At 41.3% G+C, this 14,071-nt stretch overlaps 1 protein-coding gene across 4 annotated transcripts in view; it reads right to left on the bottom strand.

The window, feature by feature from the left end:
* The window catches only part of ABHD5 (abhydrolase domain containing 5, lysophosphatidic acid acyltransferase), a 45,967-nt gene extending 32,797 nt beyond the window's left edge, over positions 1-13,170 (bottom strand). Inside the window, exon 1 of one of the 4 annotated variants that reach the window (XM_060162292.1) lies at positions 12,978-13,170. In XM_060162292.1, the coding sequence (XP_060018275.1) occupies positions 12,978-13,024 (47 nt within the window). In that variant the 5' untranslated portion in view covers positions 13,025-13,170. The remainder of the gene's footprint in view (positions 1-12,977) is intronic. The other 3 variants (XM_060162289.1, XM_060162293.1, XM_060162290.1) reach the window with 3 other exon arrangements.
* Positions 13,171-14,071: the final 901 nt, after the last annotated feature.

Raw genomic sequence — 14,071 nt, 5'->3', positions numbered from 1 at the left:
ACCTCACCCCAGTCAGAATAGCTATCATCAAAAAATCTACAAACAATAAATGCTGGAGAGGGTGTGGAGAAAAGGGAACCCTCTTGCACTGTTGGTGCAAATGTAAATTGATACAGCCACTATGGAGAACAGTATGGAGGTTCCTTAAAAAACTAAAAATAGAACTACCATATGACCCAGCAATCTCACTATTGGGCATATACCCTGAGAAAACCATAATTCAAAAAGAGACATATACCACAATGTTCACTGCAGCACTATTTACAATAGCCAGGACATGGAAGCAACCTAAGTATCCATCGACAGATGAATGGATAAAGAAGATGTGTCACATATATACAGTGGAATATTACTCAGTCATAAGAAGAAACGAAATTGAGTTATTTGTAGTGAGGTGGATGGACCCAGAGTCTGTCATACAGAGTGAAGTAAGTCAGAAAGAGAAAAACAAATACCGTATGCTAACACATATATATGGAATCTAAAAAAAAAGGTTCTGAAGAACCTAGGGGCAGGACAGGAATAAAGACACAGACGTAGACAATGGACTTGAGGACACGGGGAGGGGGAAGGGTAAGCTGGCACAAAGTGAGAGAGTGGCATGGACATATACCGACTACCAAATGTAAAATAGATAGCTAGTGGGAAGCAGTTGCATAGTACAGGGAGATCAGCTCGGTGCTTTGTGACCACCTAGAGGGGTGGGATGGGGAGGGTGGGAGGGAGACGCAAGAGGGAGGGCATACATGTATATATGTATACATATAGCTGATTCACTTTGTTATACAACAGAAACTAACACAACACTGTAAAGTAATTATACTCCAATAAAGATGTTTTAAAAAATCATAGGATCACCTCAATAGATACAGAAAAGGCATCTGACAAAATTCATCATCCATTTATGATAAAAAAAAAGTCTCAACTAAGTTGGTACAGAGGGAACATACCTCAACGTAACAAAGACCATATATGACAAGCCCACAGCCAACATCACAGTTAATGGCGAAAACCTGAAAGCATTTCCTCTAAGATTAGGAGGAAGGCAAGGATGCCCACTATTGCCACTTCTATTCAACATAGTATTAGAAGTCCTAGCCAGCACAATTAGGCAAAAAAAGAAATAAAAGGCAGCCAAATTGGAAAAGAAGAACTGCCACTATTTGCAGATGACATGGTGTAATATATAGGAAACAATAAAGACTTCACCAAAAAACAAAAAACTGTTAGAACTAATAAACAAATTCAGCAAAGTTGCAGGATACAAAAATCAATATACAGAAATCTGTTACATTTCTATACACTAATAATGAAGTATCAGAAAGAGAAATTAAGAAAACAATCCCATTTACAAGTGCATCAATAAGAATAAAATAATTAGGAATAAATTTAACTAAGGAGGTTAAAAGTCCTGTACACTGAAAACTGTAAGACACTGATGAAAGAAATGGAAGAAGGCACAAAGAAATGGTAAGATATTTCATGCTCATGGATTGTTAGAATATTGTGAAAATGTCCATATTAACCAAAGCAATCTACAGATTCAATGCAATCCCTATCAAAATTCCAATGCCATTTTTTCACAGGAATAGAACAAACAATTCTAAAATTTGTATGGTACCACAGAAGACTCCAAATAGCCAAAGCAGTCTTAAGGAAGAAGAACAAACCTGGAGGATTAACACTCCCTGATTTCAAACTATATTGCAAAGCTATAGCAATTGAAATAGTAATGGTGCTGGCATAAAAACACAAACACAGATCAATGCAACAGAACAAAGAGCTCAGAAATAAACCCACACATATATAAATTAACTTATAACAAAGGAGCCAGGACTATTCAATGGGGAAAGGATGGTCTCTTTCATCAATGGTGTTGGGAAAAGTGGAGAGCAACATGAAAAAGAATGAAACTCAACCACTATTTTATATCATACACTCAAGATGGATTACAGACTTGAATCTAAGACCTGAAAGCATAAAGCTCCTAGAAGAAAACAGTAAGCTACTTGACAATGGTCTTGAGGATATTTTGAATCTGACACCAAATGCAAAGACAACAAAAGCAAAAATAAATAAGTGGGACTACATCAAATTAAAAAGCTTCTAGGGCTTCCCGGGTGGCGCGGTGGTTGGGAGTCCACCTGGCGATGCAGGGGACGCGGGTTCGTGCCCCGGTCCGGGAGGATCCCGCGTGCTGTGGAGCGGCTGGGCCCGTGGGCCGTGGCTGCTGGGCCTGTGCGTCTGGAGCCTGTGCTCTGCGGCGGGAGAGGCCACGGCAGTGAGAGGCCCGCGTACCGCAAAAAAAAAAAAAAAAAAAAAGCTTCTACACAGCAAAGGAAACCATCAACAAAATGAAAAGGCAACCTACTGAATGGGAGGAAATATTTGCAAATCATAAATTTGATGAGAGGTTAGTATCCAAAATATATGGGCTTCCCTGGTGGTGCAATGGTTAAGAATCTACCTGCCAATGCAGGGGACATGGGTTCGAGCCCTGGTGTGAGAAGATCCCACATGCTGCACAGCAACTAAGCCCGTGTGCCACAACTACTGAGCCTGCGCTCTAGAGCCCGTAGGCCACAACTACTGAAGCCCGCGCACCTAGACCCTGTGATCTGCAACAAGAGAAGCCACAGCAATGAGAAGCCCGCACACCGCAACAAAGAGTAGTCCCCGCTCGCCACAACTAGAGAAAGCCAGCGTGCAGCAACGAAGACCCAACGCAACCAAAAATAAATTAATTAAAAAATATATATATATATGTAAAGAATTCATACAACTCAATAGCAAAAAAACAGTCCAATTAAAAAATGGGCAGAGGATTTGAATAGACTTTTTGCCAAAGACGACATACAGATGGCCAACAGACATGAAAAGATGCTCAACATCGGTAACATCAGGGAAATGTAAATTAAAACCACAATGAGATATTCCCTTACACTGGTTAGAATGGCTATTACTAAAAGGATGAGAAATAACAAGTGATAGAGAGGATATGGAGAAAAGGGAACCCTTGCACACTGTTGCTGCTGGAAATGTATAATGGTGCAGTCATTATAGAAAACAGTAGGAAGGTGCCTCAAAAAATAAAACTACCATAGGATCCAGCGATTCCACTTCTGGGTATTTAACTGAAGAAAACAAAAAAAGTAACTTGAAAAGATATATGCACCCCCCATGTTCACTGAAGCATTATTTACAATGGCCAAGATATGGGGAAAAAAACCTAAGTGTCCATCAACAAATAAATGGATAAAGAAAATGTGTATAATACACAAAATATATACATAATGGAACAGTATTCAACCATAAAAAAAGAATGAAATATTACCATTTGCACAACATGGATGAACCTAGAGGGTATTATGCTAAGTGAAATAAGCAGAGAAAGACAAATTCGTATGATCTCACTTATATGTGGAATCTTTCAACAACAATAAACTCAGAGATAAAACAAACTGGTGGTTGCCAGAGGTGGAAAATGGGTAAAATGGGTGAAGGGGGTCAAAAAGTAAGAGCTTCCAGTTACAAATAAAGTAAGTTATGGGGATGTAATGTACAGCATGGTGACTATAGCTGATACTGTACTGCATATCTGAAAGTTGCTAAGAGAATAAATCTGAAAAGTTCTCATCACAAGAAAAAAATTCTGTAACTATGCATGGTTAACTAGACTTACTGGGATGATCATTTTGCAATATATAAAAATATCAAATCATTATATTATACCCCTGAAACAAATATATGGTATATGTCAATTATGTCTCAATAATAAAAAAAGAATGATAGAACAGAAGATCCATAATAGCCTACATTATAATAAGGCTCTAGTCTAATGTTCTCTGCTGCCAGTTTCAAATCTTCTGAATTAACAGGAGATAAGACCTCTAGGCATCTCTGACAAATGCTACCTGTAACTTATTATCAAGGTATCAAGATAATAGAAAACATTACTACTATTAGTTTATTGTAAATATATAAACTATTTACAAATTATCAAGGAAAAACAACTCAAGCCTTCAGCAACGAAATTTTCAATTTATTCAACAATTTTTTCAATTGTTGAAAACAGCAGTTTAACAGGCAACTAAAAGGAAAGAATCTCATGATCTTTGGAGCTTAAAATAAAAAAAGTCATGGTCATCAATGTCTATGTTCGGCCACAAATATATGAACTAGTACCTACAGGAAGTTACTTACAACTCAATCTCATCAATTTTTTTCAACAAATATCCCTCAAATAATAGCACAGTTCTTGGCCAAAGAGAATCAGAGATCAGTACAACAACAAATAAAAGTGAAATGAACTATAACCTACTACTGTTCCCACTTACATCATAGACATGTTGGGGCAGAGAAAACACAAATGCAATCTTTGTTTCAGTCTTCAAAAAAATTAATATTAAAAAAAAACTCAGTCTCTGAATACCTACTATGCACAAGGCATTAGAGTTTAAAATGTGATATATCAGCCGGTAATACAAGACTCATGCCTACCTCTACCTATTTACCACTCATCACAAAACCAACTTTCAAAGGATAGGATTGTCTTGTCTATGCATTTTTCCTCCTAGTGATTGGCTTAACTCAAAGAGAAGGGGCAAAACAATGCTTTTATGTTTGCAAGGCTACTGTATTACATTAAAAATTAGGGCTCTTCAACCACAAGAGGCACCAATACTCTCCAAGTTTTTACAGCAGCTTTTTCATCAAAGTAGATAATTTTTTTTAAGTGGAGCTTTTCTAAAGTATATTTAAACTGAAAAATCTATATTTAACAAAACATAGTAAAATATTTTATTTTCACTGTTAACGGAACTGTAAAGATACCTCTCCCCTAAGCCACGATAATGTTTCTATCTAATCGGTTTTTGCCTTAACCAGATGACAATGCTTTATATAAACTGCCTTTACTTCTTTCTTAGAGTTATTAGTCTACAGGACTGAGTGTTAGCACATAGTAGGTTCAAAGGAACATTTTTAAAGAGTGAAAAGCAAGGGTCTACCTTTTCCACCCTTTAGGTTATCACCCTTTGTTTACTGAGTTCCCACACCTTAGCTTGCAACCTCTATTGCTTCAACCCTCTGAAACAGCAGTCCCCAACCTTTTTGGCACCAGGGACCAGTTTCGTGGAAGATAATTTTTCCATGGACCGGGTGGTGGTGGGGCTGTTCAGGCGGTAATGTGAGCAATGAGGAGCGGCAGATGAAACTTCGCTCACTGGTCCACCGCTCACCTCCTGCTGTGCGGTACCGGTCCACAGCCCGGGTGTTGGGGACCCCTGCTCTAAAACACCCATCCAACCTCACTTCCTGCCTTTGGGGTAAATTGACCTCATCTTCAAAGAAACCCTCTGCCTCTTCCACAAAATCTCCTATGCCATTCAGTGTTGTTCTGCATTTCTAGGCTTAGTGTGTGGAAGACTGGAACTAAGGACATGAGATTGGAAATAAGGACACAGACTGAAGTTTGTCAGATATCCAGCCATACTTCTGAGGTCACAAAAACCAAAGTAAAAATTAAATTTACCAAGGCCATACTACAGTGAACAAGATACAGGGCTGCCTCCTCAGAACTTTGGAAAATACACAGAAAAGCAAAAATTAACTTCTCTAATTTATTTAAGCAGATCAACAATAAACACCATCATACATTGCTGAGCCCCTAACTTCAGAAGAGAAGAAAAGTGTCAATCGCAATGTAAAGATAAGCCATTCACTACAGGAACTATATCTATCTATGGCATCAGGAAGGCTTACCAATGTGCACCAAAAGGTTTTCTACACTGTCCATTTGTTGAGAACTGACCTCATTAGGAAGGCTGACGATCTAAGCCCTAAAGCATCTTATCAAAAAACTAAATAATCTTGCTTTATAACCTATAACAGATAGAAGGAATCTTTTTAGTGAGCAGACTTCTGAGTAAGAAAAGCTTTAAAACACTACACTAAAGGTGGCAACTGTAAGGAAGCCAAACAGGATGTGCTTAGCATACTAACAGAGTTTATTAACTTAAGAATGTGATTTTAAGTATCCCGAGTTTGAGAGATAAAACTGAATATTTTTTCCCTTAACATTTTTTTAAAATTAATTTATTTTTGGCTGTGCTGGGTCTTTGTTGCTGCACGCAGGCTTTCTCTAGTTGCAGCGAGCAGGGGCTACTCTTTGTTGCGATGCACTGGCTTCTCATTGCGGTGGCTTCTCTTGTTGCGGAGCACGGGCTGTAGGCGCATGGGCTTCAGCAGTTATGGCTCTAGGCGCAGAGGCTTCAGCAGTTGTGGTGCACGGGCTTAGCTGCTCCATGGCATGTGGGATCTTCCCGGACCAGGGATCGAACCCATGTCCCCTGCATTGGCAGGCGGATTCTTAAACACCATGCCACCAGGGAAGTCCTCTCTTAACTCTCTATGTAATCTTCTGTTAAAAAAAAATATCTTTAACATTGCACTTGTATCCTAGGACATCAACATGTAAATTGGCTAGTAATTCCTGTTTTGTTCTCTAAGGCATCTGACTATCTATCGTATTACTAAATCTGATTTGCACAATCTGTAAATATTGTGAAACAGTGAAAGAGGTTTCAAAGTATTCTGAAGAAAATATACAGAAGTCTGCTCAATTTCCACACACTCTTGGCCACTTAAATAACATTTCTAATTAGGTTATAAGTAAAGAGGATTTCATTATATTACAATTTTGTTTTAAATGGCCTCCCTCCCTATACTGGTACTGTCAAGAGAGAAAAACTATGTTTATTACTGCTCTCTATATAAGCTATTCTAAGCACTCTACGCACAGTAGTCTATCCCATTTAGAGAAACTATGAGGTTTTGATTTTATTATAAACATCCAAATTTATTAGACGTATGAATATACACATTCCTCTGAAATAATTCCTCAACCAATGAATGACTGAAAACTTCCGAGCTGAAAATGATAACACACTTGGGCAAATAAAGACCTTCTTTCCTGGGAAATGACTTCTTAAATCCTATCCTGGAAAAGAGGAAGAAAAAAAAAAAAGAGAGTATGTCTCACACAATCATAATTTAAGTGACTAATATGCCATTTTATTTTAAATAAATAATACTAGTGATTCAAATTATCACAACCATTAGACCAATGACAACACAGGCCCTCTAGTATTTTTTAACACGTTAATTAGCATTCTTTTAACTATTTTTCATTTCTAACCTGTAACTTTTACTTTTTTTACTATTATTTTTTTCTATTTTTTAAGAAACTTTTATACAATTTTTAAACATTACTGTCCTAACCTGTGACTTTTAAAGACCTAGAGTTGGAGAATTGGTGTTTTAGACATAGCCATGTGCTGGTAATATCTTCCCCCATTTGTTTCTGACCTTCTCACACACAGTAAACAAGCCATTCTAGAATCAGACACATCATCATCCAACATACATAATTAAAGAAACTACATGTGTACTTTTAGATTTACATTGTTTAATAAATCCAAGTGACATATTGTGTTATTTCCAAAATAAGTTCATCCACTAGATAAAGAAAATAAAAACTAAAAATCCTAAGTCTCAAACTGAATAATAAGTTTTAATAAAATCATCTTTCTATACAATTTTTTTTATGATTCACGATCAGGAGTGAGAGATTATAGAACTGTGGAATCAGACTAAATATCTATACAATGTTTCTGAATGGCTATTATAAACAATACAGACTTTAAGGACTCATTCAGAGACACATTTGATTCTGAAATGTATTATTCAGTGTTGTTTTTACTAAGTGTACCATCCATGGGACTTTTTTTTTGCGGTACGCGGGCCCCTCACTGTTGTGGCTTCTCCCGTTGGGGAGCACAGGCTCTGGACGCGCAGGCTCAGCGGCCATGGCTCATGGGCCCTGCTGCTCCGCGGCATGTGGGATCTTCCCGGACCAGGGCACAAACCCGTGTCACCTGCATCGGCAGGCGGACTCTCAACCACTGCGCCATCAGGGAAGCCCCTACAATCTTTTAAGTTCTTTGTCATAGGATGAAATCTGCATTTGCTGGTCTGTAATTGGCATTTTGGAGAACAGGCAAAACAGTGAAGCATGGTTCCCTGTTGGTTCATCCAAGGTCAAGGAAAAGAATCATATTCCCAACCCCTCCAATATAATTTAAGTTCATGATCCTAATGGCTCAAACTCGTCCTAGTCAAGATCAAACTTTGAATTTCTTATGAATATATCTATTGATGTCCTTTGGATATTATAGGATTAAAAAATTTAAATCACAAACTGCAAAATGAATAATCAAGTACTAGGTTTTTGATCTTAATATTTGTTTCAGCCTAAGTTTACAACAGTTGAAGTGTTTGATTCTTAAAAATGTATTGAAGCTTTCTATTTGTAAAGCCTCTTTAGGTTCTATCAGACATTTGAATAAGACAAAAGCTTTGTCCTCAATGAGCTGACAAAACAAATATAGAAAAACTATACTACAAGACATGGTGGAGATGCCATGAAGAAAGTTTTGGAAAATACCATGGACCTTTAGAGAAGGAAGATCACAATCTGTTTTGGGTCAGAGAAAACAACTTCAACCAAGTCATGTGGAAAAGGGAAGTGAGCAAGAAACATGTTCAGGAAACAATGAAAGACACAGCTTGGCCAGAGCCCAGTGCACAGGGAGGAAATAAGATTCCAAAGACAAGAGCCATGCTGCCTGTAAAGGGCTCTGAAGTCAGGCTGAGGACATATAATAAAGCCACTGTGTGTGGCTGTGCTACAGGCAAGACTGTGCCTCTTGGGGGTGTGAAAGTAACGAATAAATTACACTGAAAGCATAGGGACAGAACATGTTACTAAAGCCTGCAATAAATCAGAAAAGGGAGTAACGGGGATCTGAACCAGGTGGCCCCCAGGTGACAGTGGGAATGGAAAGGTGATGTTGCACTTAAAATCTACTGCACGTGGTAAAGGAGTTGGTATTTGGAGCAATGAAGGCAGGGGACGGCGAGTGGGAAGCCGGTGCCACAGTTCTTAATCTGGATGACCAAAAGAAACTAAATACCTAAGTGCCCTAACAAAAATAGGAAGTCAAGGGGAAGAACTGAGATTTTTGTATTGTTAGTTAAGGGGAAGGCGGTGCAAATGAGATTCTGGTCTGGACTTGTTACATTTGAGGAATCAGTTGCAAACATTTGGCACACAGAAACATCACTGAGTACTGAAGAAGGCTCCATCCTGAGGAGATTTCAGCCCTCTCCACAGACAGGATAGTTAAGAGGAGTGTGAGTAAACAAGGCAAAAATGAAAACATAGATGGAGGCAGATTGGAGAATGACTCCATTTAGAGAATGGCGGGGGGCAAATAAAACTAACTACTGATCTCAGGTAAGACAAGAAGCAAAATGTCGGAAGATGGCTCTTATCAGACATTCGCTAGAATGTCTGGTAAGAGTCTCAAAAGGGAGTAGCTATCTTTAGTGTCAAACACTAAAAAGGACCCAAGAAATATAAGTATTGAGAAAAATAAAAGTCCACTGGGATGTGGCACTGAGAAGTTCTGTGATGTTTAATAAGTCAGGAGGTAACGACTTGGAAAGGGGAGATGGTAACAGAGAGGAGTCACTTATCTTAGAAGTCTTTTAAAAGATAGGAGAGTGGACTTCTGTCTCTTATTTCCAAGGCAAAGAAATACAGTAAAACTCTAATGAAATCCTGTAGTGCAAACCCACTGGAGGGGAAAAAAAATCCCTTATTTATTACTATTTGATGATTTCCATGGTGTAAGTACTACCACCATGGCTGATTTCAAGATGCCAATGGTTGGCAAAATTCCTGAAAATTTAGTAATAACTCTGGACCACCACTGCAAACTGCTACTCTGTGGTCTACTCTGCAACTCAGCAATTCCGTGACAGCCTTCCTCTAAACTCACCTGATACTTAATTATTCTCTGGGACAACCTTGCAGCAATTCACAGAAATCTACCCAGCTCTTGTTACATATTGCTTTCTCAACTGTATTACAACTGAAAAGGGTTAGATGTTGAAAGCCAAATGGCTCCCAGGCATGCCTGTCTTCACTAAGAAGGAAACAACAAGAATTACATACTCCAAAAAGCCTTCAGGTGACCTTTTTTATAATTGTTTCCTTTGTTAATGTCATTGTCCCTTATAAATCTGAGATGTCTTGAGAATAGGGAACTTGATTCAAAGACTTCAGTTTTCCCACAATCCACTTGGCTCTTGGGATAGTTCTATTGTTGATCAACCAATTAAAAAAATTTTTAAAGTAAGCTCTGTATCAATGAAGGAATAAGTAACGAAGTATCAGTGGAATAAGCAAAAGAAACATGAACCAAACATCCTAGTAGGCCCAATCGTGGTGAGAGGCAGCAGAGATATGTGACAGCTCCTTAGACTAAATCCAGATACCTAGGGGGCTCCGATCCATCCCTGCTACTTGCTGGTGGGATGCTAGCAGCAGTCCCAGTTGCAGTTCCACCTGAAAAATGGGAACAGTAGTACCTAGCACACAGGGTCGACCTTAAGGTTTAATATGAACACATTAGGGAACACCCAGCAGGAACAGGTACTTACTTGTTACAGTTCACAATGCCATACCAGTTTGTACACTGGACACTGATCAAGTGTATCACCAAGAGCACCAAGGAGGCCCACCTCTAACAAGGGACTGCGGCTGGTTAGCTGCTAAGGATAGTTTATAGTCTGTCCCCAGTGACCTCCTGCTATCACCCAAAACCACAAATTCCTTTCATGGCTGTGCCCTGGACTCCCAAGTCCCACAACAACATGGAGGCCAAAGAGTCCTCCTAAAAGCAATCTGAGAGCCAAAAATGTTGTGACAAAGGAGAGGGTAACAAGCTAACAGGTTTTGACTTGTATTCACACAGCCTGCAGCATCTCACCTCAACAAGGAAGTTCATCAACAAACCAAAATAATGGACCTATTCATCATATAAACAAAACTCAAGAGAAGAACCTAGTTTCTAATATTTCACAACTCTTCCCCTCTGTCATCTTTCCAAATACCCCTGTCTGTCATGATACTTTATATTCCCTTCTGTCATTTAGTTTTTCATATGCTAATTTCTCCCGACATCTGAAATAGAATTGTTGTCAAAATATTAAACATATATGGGGGGTAGCATAGAAGTTTATTTACTTTCCAATCTGAATGACTGGCCTTGAGAAATAGGGCAATAATGTTCATAGCAATTTAATTTTTCCACTAATTAACTGCTATTCATCTACTGCCAAGTGCATGAAGTTACAGGTAGAAAAGAATAATACAAACAGTATATTCGTATATCAAAAAGTTTCCCATTAGAACCCTCCTAAACTGTTGATGGGAACGTAAATTGGTGCAGCCACTATGGAAAATAGTACGGAGATTCCTTAAAAAGCTAAAAATAGAGCTACCATATGACCCAGCAATCCCACTCCTGGGCATATATCCAGAAAAGATGAAAACTCGAATTTGAAATGATACATGCACCCCGATGTTCACAGCAGCACTATTTACAAGTGCTGGAAGACATGGAAGCAACCTAAGCGTCCATCAACAGATGAATGGATAAAGAAAATGTGGTATATATATACATTGTGTGTGTGTGTATATATACACACACACACAATGGAATATTAGCCATAAAAACTAATGAAATACGACCGTTTGCAGCAACATGGATGGACCTAGAGATTATCATACTAAGTGAACTAAATCAGAGGAAAACAACTATCACATGATACCACTTACACGTGGAATCTAAAAGAAAATGATACAGATGGACTTATTTACAAAACAGAAGCAGATTCAGACATAGAAGACAAACTTATTACCAAAAGGGAAGGGGGGAGGGATAAATTAGGAGTTTAGGATTACCAGCTACACACCACTATATATAAAATAGATAAACAACAGGACCTACTGTATGGCACAAGGAACTATATTCAATATCTTGTAATAACCTATAATGGAAAAAATCTGAAAAGAATATGTGTATATATATATATATATACACACATATATACACACTTAATCACTTTGCTATACACCTGAAACTAACACTACATAGTAAATCAACTGCACTTCAATAAAATAAAAATTTTTTAAAAAGCTTCCCGTTAGACATCTGTCCCCCCACTTCCATAAAGTTTCCTACACATAGTGTGTCTTCTGAGAAGCAAACGCACACATCTCTCCAGTAACGCCAGAACACTTGGAAGCAAAGGCAGATCTCCATTTGAGAGATTACTGACTCTGAATTTGCTACCCATATCGTGTTAGTTTTCTTTCTATAGAGCATCTGTAAATTAAACGTCCTCTGAAAGCTCAAGCCACAGACTCACTCCCCCAGCCCCTTTCCCCCATTCTGGGCTCCTCCTTCCCCCGACACTCTCTTCCCTCCCGCGGCTTCTGGGGTGAACCTGGGCTCGCCATCCAACACTGTCCCGAAGAAGCGCCGCCCCTTCCTCAGGCTCCCGAGACGCTCGGCCGGGTGGCACTTTCGTTCTCGCCCCGGGATGGACCGAGCACAGCGCGAACCTGAGGTCCGAAGCCGCGCTCGGAAGTGGACAGAGTGACTCAGACGTTTCCCATAACTCGAGTCAGGTGCAGGGACGCCGGTCAGCACTCGCGGGCCGCGCTGGGGGCAGGGCTGGGTCCGCAGCCGTCTCTGCGCGGAAGGAGACCTCAGCGGACGACCAGCCCGGACTGAGTGCCGGGTCACCCCCGCCGCCCGCCCCGCCGAGCCGCTGACACGACCCCGCGGCGGCCCCTCCGCGCGGGGGTCAAGCGGCCTCCCGGCGCTGCCTGGGTCACACTCAGGCCCGAAGGGCGCCCGCCGGGGGCAGAGCGAGGCCAGGGCTTCTCCCGGCGCCGCGCGGATTCGCGCCGGGGCCGGACGACAGAGCCGCCGGGCGAGTTAAAGAGTCCTCGGCGCTGCCCGCGCGGCCGAACCTGACGTAGCCCCCGCCACACTTACTTCTCATTAGCGTCCACAGAGTCCACTTCCACCTCCTCAGCCGCCATGGCCGCCGTCGCCGCGCGAGCTTCCGGCTATACTTCCAAGCCGGCTGACAGGCCGACTGGGAGGCCGGTACCCGCCGCCGCCCTTAAGGCCCCCGCCAGCGTAGGCGTCGGCCGCCCCATCGCGTGACCGGGCGGTGCGGCCGCGCGCCTGCGCGTGCCGGGCCATCCTGACCCCCCCCTTCATCCACCAGTCACGCATGCGTCCTCCCGCCCGACGCGCTCGGGTGTGGGCGCTAGGCGGGGCAGTCAACCTGGGGGAAACGAGACTCGCCCGGCAGAGTTAGGTGGTAACTAACTTCAGTCATAACCGTATTAATGCATCATCCGCTGATATTGATTGTCAGGTGCTGGGCACTGGACAGACACCTAGCAGTTCCCTGGGGAATGAGGCGCGACCTTGCCCTGAAAGAGCCCATCTAGTATTCGATAGATGCTGCAATAGCGAATGGAAATGCTGTAATGGAGGAGCTGTGTGGCCTGCCGCCGGCCCTTCCTCGCAGGTGGGTGGCCTAGGGGAGAGGGCGACCTTTAGTCAGTTGATATTCACTGATGTGCGGGACACTACTCCAGACCCTGGAGTTACTGTAGTGACCAAAACCAGCAACTCCTGTCCACCCCGCGCTGTGTACACACGGGAGGAGTGTAAAGAGTCGGCGTTTAGGTACTTATGAGTTCTTGAGAGGACAACACTAATGTAAATATCAACACTTCTTGACCTGTTTTCAAGCCTTTTAACCGTCAGATACTACCTGCTTTTGCATTTATATCACTTCCTGCCATTCATTCATTTGTATTTACCGTTTGCCTACTATGTCCCCACTCTGTTCTAGGCGCTTAGAAACAATGGATTGAAGTAGGGCTCACTTCTTTACGGAGCCTACGCTAATATATTACCCTTTATTTTATTTTATTTATTATTATTATATTTTTTTTGCGGTACGCGGGCCTCTCACTGTTGCGGCCTCTCCCGTTGCGGAGCACAGGCTCCGGACGCGCAGGCTCAGCGCCCATGGCTCACGGGCCCAGCCGCTCCGCGGCATGTGGGAT

Source organism: Lagenorhynchus albirostris, chromosome 10 (genome assembly GCF_949774975.1).
Source record: "Lagenorhynchus albirostris chromosome 10, mLagAlb1.1, whole genome shotgun sequence".
Classification (NCBI taxonomy): domain Eukaryota; kingdom Metazoa; phylum Chordata; class Mammalia; order Artiodactyla; family Delphinidae; genus Lagenorhynchus; species Lagenorhynchus albirostris.
The sequence above is the reverse complement of the archived record's forward strand: the minus strand, read 5'-3'. Positions and strand labels throughout refer to the sequence as shown.